The 5504-nt window shown below is 44.9% G+C and overlaps 1 protein-coding gene across 1 annotated transcript; it reads left to right on the top strand.

Moving 5' to 3' along the window:
- The first annotated feature begins 859 nt into the window (after nucleotides 1–859).
- FZD4 (frizzled class receptor 4) lies at nucleotides 860–2506 on the top strand. The gene has a single exon (XM_010079883.1). The coding sequence runs from the start codon at nucleotides 884–886 to the stop codon at nucleotides 2183–2185; it is 1302 nt and encodes a 433-aa protein (XP_010078185.1). The 5' UTR covers nucleotides 860–883; the 3' UTR covers nucleotides 2186–2506.
- The last annotated feature ends 2998 nt before the right edge of the window (nucleotides 2507–5504 follow it).

Genomic DNA, 5504 nt, shown 5'->3' on the forward strand with positions numbered 1-5504 from the left:
CTGGGGCTGGTGGAGCGCTGCCTGCCCGCTGCCCCCCGTTCCTGTTGGACCCGAGGTGCTGCGCCCCTCCGAAATGAGAAACTAATGGGGCTGGCTCCTGGGAGCTGCTGGGGATCTCCTCCGAGGGTCCCACCGCAGGAGTTCCCTTCCCAGGGGAATGGCGAGAGCCTTGTCCCCCCCCCGCCACGGGCGTGGGTTTCATCAAACAAAACCCATCTTGTTGCTTTGGGGCAGAGCTCCCGAATTAGCACGCGATCCCGCTTACGTTGTCGCGTCAAAAAATTGAGGTTATTCAAAAAGCTGAGAAAACTGCAATTTTTTATTGCCGTTGTAAATACGTACATGAACTTATGGTAAAAGAAAAAGGCATTTTTGAGGAGGATCGTGAAGCAAAGTAATTCAATAAATGCCTTTTCTTCTGTTTGTTTGTTAGCTGTAGTAGCCAGGCAGTGCCTAGAACAAATATATGTATTTGTTTAAACCGCTTCAGTTTGGTTTTTTGCTTTCCTAAATTGCACCCTTGAGGTTTCGATCTGGCTAAATCCTACTAGCTTTATTGAAACTGATGGGCTAAATTTACATGGAGCTAATCTAGGGAGTAAAATGTTCAGGCTTTGGCTTTGGACCACATTTGAGCTGAAAGAAGACAACATTTTTAGGGTTTGTTGGGGTTTTTTTCTCCTTTGTTTTTATTGTTCCTGGTTTATTTGTTTTATGCTGCTTCCTGTTTTTTAAGGCAAAGGACCAAATATTACTGCTAAAAATGCAAAAAAAAAAACCAAAAAAAAACAAAACAAAAAACTTGTTATGATTTGACCTTTTTAATTTTCCCACTTGTGATTTCTGTTTCTTCCAGTTCTTCCTTTGTTCGGTCTATGTCCCGATGTGCACAGAGAAGATTAACATCCCCATAGGTCCCTGTGGTGGCATGTGCCTTTCTGTCAAAAGAAGATGCGAACCTGTTTTAAAAGAATTTGGATTTGCCTGGCCGGACAGCCTAAACTGCAGCAAATTCCCCCCCCAGAATGATCACAACCATATGTGCATGGAGGGTCCAGGAGACGAAGAGGTTCCCCTTCATAGCAAGACCTCCTTGCAGCCCGGAGAGGAGTGCCACAGCATGGGATCTAACTCAGAGCAGTACATCTGGGTGAAGAGAAGCTTGAACTGTGTCCTGAAGTGCGGCTATGACGCTGGGCTCTACAGCAGGTCAGCTAAGGAATTCACAGATATCTGGATGGCTGTGTGGGCCAGTCTCTGCTTCATCTCAACTGCCTTCACGGTCCTGACCTTCCTGATTGATTCATCCAGATTTTCCTACCCGGAGCGCCCAATCATATTTCTGAGCATGTGCTACAATATTTATAGCATTGCTTATATTGTGAGGCTAACTGTGGGCCGGGAAAGGATATCCTGTGATTTTGAAGAGGCAGCAGAACCTGTTCTTATCCAAGAAGGTCTTAAGAACACAGGATGTGCTATAATTTTCTTGCTGATGTATTTTTTCGGGATGGCGAGCTCCATCTGGTGGGTTATTCTCACACTGACGTGGTTTCTGGCTGCAGGACTCAAGTGGGGCCACGAAGCTATAGAAATGCACAGCTCTTATTTCCATATTGCAGCCTGGGCTATCCCTGCGGTGAAGACCATCGTCATTTTGATTATGAGACTAGTAGACGCAGATGAGCTCACCGGTCTGTGCTATGTTGGGAACCAGAACCTTGATGCTCTGACGGGCTTTGTCGTCGCTCCGCTTTTTACCTACCTGGTCATTGGAACTTTATTCATTGCAGCAGGACTAGTGGCCTTATTTAAAATCAGGTCTAATCTCCAGAAAGATGGAACTAAAACTGACAAACTGGAAAGGCTGATGGTCAAAATTGGTGTCTTTTCAGTGTTGTACACCGTCCCAGCAACGTGTGTCATTGCCTGTTATTTCTACGAAATCTCCAACTGGGCTATTTTCCGCTATTCAGCAGATGATTCCAACATGGCCGTGGAGATGCTCAAAATCTTCATGTCCCTCCTGGTGGGTATTACATCAGGTATGTGGATCTGGTCCGCCAAAACTCTGCACACATGGCAAAAGTGCTCCAACAGACTGGTGAACTCAGGGAAAGTGAAACGGGAGAAGAGAGCAGATGGTTGGGTGAAACCTGGGAAAGGGAACGAGACTGTGGTATGAGAAAAGGACGATGCCCTGATGGTCTGACTGCTCTCCCATGAAGGACTGATCGTGTGTAAGCATTGCTGTGTAAATGTTGGGAGTAGAGTAGGGGGACGGTTACACAACCTGTCTCTGGGGGATGGAAAAAAAAAAAGCCTTAAAGAATGACCAGCAAAAAGATCATGCTGCAGATACAATAGCCATACACCATGCTGCCCAAAATAGGAAAGCCCAGGGAGGCTTTAAAAGCTGTGAAATATCCGAACATGTTATCTTCTTTTTTCTTTTAAAGCAGGATGCAATATACTGAAGTCTTTAGAAGCTGAGGGACTATAGCCCACAGCTGTGGGATGTTGTTTTCATCATCTTATAGCTGATGGAGGAAAGGTGATCTGGGGCCAAATTCTGGTCTGATTTAGGGTCCAGTTATCAGAAGACAGAGCACCCAGGACCTCAGTTAGGTGACTTCTTTCCAAGTTCAGCATCGTAAAGGAAGCCCTTGCGGAGGGTCGTGTCTTTATGCCCCAGGGAATTCTGTTGCTCCCATACACTGCACAAGTCAGCCGGGGATCAGGTCCTCCAGCAAATACCAAGTGGACTTCTAAGCGGTCTGAAAGTTACCCGTAATGAGTGGGATTTAGGGAGGTATTAGTGAGGATAATTCTTTAAGTCATCTGATGGTCTAATAATAATTTTTGACTCATTCTTTTTGCCATCTGTAACCTGGTCTGAATTGAGAGTTGGCTCTGCCTTGAGCAGGAGTTTGGACCTGCCGAAGTCCCTTCCCGCTTGAATTATTCTGTGGTTCTATCCATATTTTTAATTTTTTCAAAGCTTTACTCAAGGCCATTGTCAGAAATAGAGGATTCAGTGGGAGCTGGGAAACTCTGTATGGTCTTCTGCATCGATTATCGTTATCCGCCTGCCTCCATTCCTGTCCCTTCGGGTGCTCCTGCTATTTCCAGCAGACTACTTTATTCTGCTGCATTTAATAGCTTTAAATAAAGTCTTACATTATAGTGTTCCTTCCTCTAGGAAAGAGAAAAATGAGTTAAGGGTCTCTTCAAACAATGCCAGTTTTCTCCAAGTAAACTTATCTGGCTCTCTCTGGAGACCTATTGCATGAAGCAATTAAGTCTTAATATATTTCATTCAGTGCGATGGTATCTCTGCAGACGCCAGTCTGGGGAGAAGTGAAATGTTAAGTTCCTTGGCAACCTCATGTTCACACAGATCAGTTGTATAATTATGTGTGTCAGTTACAATTAAAAGAACATTCTCAGCCCATGGCATCACAGTCCAGCTGACTGCCTCACAACACTGCTCCGATTGCTCACTGACAGCTATATTTTTTTAAATGTACATTTACATGCAGGTTGTGAGCAGACATTTCCAGTTTTTGTAAAGGGATCCCAAGAGAAGAGATCCAACTTGTTGGCGAATAATGTTATTTCATAGCAACTGTCAAGTTTTCTTATCTTTCTATTTGAGGAGGCATCGACTTGTGCTCTGAGGAGCTTGAACCTTGCATTGGGTCCTTGTTGGCTGATAACAAAGTTGATGCAAATAGAAATAGCACAGAAATACTTAAGAGGACACTGTTCCGATGCTCTACCCCTTTGAAGAACCTTCAGTTTTACCCATGTGCCCTAAATTTTTGCTTCATTCGCTTGTGTGGAACCTGGTCAGCTGTGGAGCATCCCCCTGGTGCCCTGGCTCACAGGACCTTGGAGGGCAGCGGAGAACAGGCACTGGTTTATTGTGGTCCCCGTTTTTCACACAGGTGCCCCATGTGCTTCCCAAACCACAACTCATTCCAGCTCTGGCCATGAGCACTAATCTGTCCCAGAAGCATGTATTGTTTCAACGTCAATGTTGAAACATGTGCTAGAGCACATTTGAAAAAAGAAAAAAAAAAAATTAAAAAAACCCCAAACCCCAAACAAACCCTAATTGCAGTCTTTGCGGTTGGGCTCCCTCTCCAGCAGAACAAGTGATAACTTGACACATTCTGCTCAAGACACACAAGCATTGTCTTGGCCAACGCCGCATACCAGCTGAGCCTTTTCATCCTCTCCATAAAGTCTCTCGCTATTAGTGTTGTCTTTGGATCTGGTTATTCCTCTGTGGACAAGGAGCTCTGCAAGTAGGAGATCTTCAGATGGCAGAGTTTCTCCATCGTGCGATCTTTCTCTTGGTGTGGAGAGGGATGTAAAGTCAGCAGCTGTATGTTGACTTTCAAGGGGTGAGGACGCAGTAGGAGCTTTGTCTTGTAACCTGGTATCAGGCTGTGCCAAGGTGTCACCTTCACTCAAGTGCCCTTCACTCTGAAATGTTTTGGATACTCTCCTGGCTGATACGCCCCATGTTTGACCTGAATGATTCAATAAACGGTGTTTTTGACCGTGTTATGTACACAGACGTGAATGTTGAGTAGTACCTTGTTACCAGATCCTCGTGAACTGTGACAGACAGATGTCCCTGGTGATTTGAGACATTGAAAGTGAGTTGGATGAGGACAGCGCTGCGTAGCCCTGGGAGGGACCTGGGGGGATGTTCCATTCAAGAGTGTGAGGGACTTAAATACCATGGGGAGGAAGTGGGTTGGGGAGAGACACCAGCTGCTGTTCCTGAAGGAGCATCTTTCCCCAGCATCCAGGGGTACACTATACTAACCCAAAGTGAGATTAGCTGTTGCAGTGGTGAAACCATCCCATAAATGTATTATTCATCCACGTGCCTTTACCTTGCTCCGCTTCAGGGCTGGATGAGTTGGAAGTGGCAGCAGATAGCCTGAAACCCAGTGGTTGGGAAGAGTGGGTATCTGCATCTCCTGTGTACTCTCGTTTCAACGTTGTTATGAATTCAAAGCCAAAAAAATGTGTGACTAATCCTGTCTCGGAAGTGCAGTTGCTGTGGTTATACAACTAGAAACTTGACAGCAGTTACCTTCCTTGCGCAGTCCCTGCTCCCATCTTCCCCGCCTCGGGCATGTGCTCTTCTCACTGCAGGTTTTAGAAGCATCTGCTGGAGAGGTACAAGCTTAGCTCTTATGTTAAACAGACAAGTTAAGTCCTTTTTCTGAATTTTAAGGAAATAGACACTGATTATTTTGGGGTGTACAGAAAATATATCTACTTCGATGTATGTACTGTAAATTTCTAATTTATCACTGTAAAAAAAGCCCAAAAACTTTGCTATTTAATTTTTATATCAAAATAAAATTTTAACCTCTGTGGATAACTAAGGCTCCTTTTTATTTCATGTGTTACGGAGTATGTACATCCAAAGATGCACTCAGCATTCAGATCCGGGGCATATGGTGGAGGGCGGCATA

Source organism: Pterocles gutturalis, unplaced genomic scaffold, assembly GCF_000699245.1.
Source record: "Pterocles gutturalis isolate BGI_N339 unplaced genomic scaffold, ASM69924v1 scaffold33129, whole genome shotgun sequence".
Lineage (NCBI taxonomy): Eukaryota > Metazoa > Chordata > Aves > Pterocliformes > Pteroclidae > Pterocles > Pterocles gutturalis.

Excerpts from the sequence above, each read along its gene's own strand:
- FZD4 (XM_010079883.1), top strand. The coding sequence starts at position 884 with ATGTGCACAGAGAAGATTAACATCCCCATAGGTCCCTGTGGTGGCATG.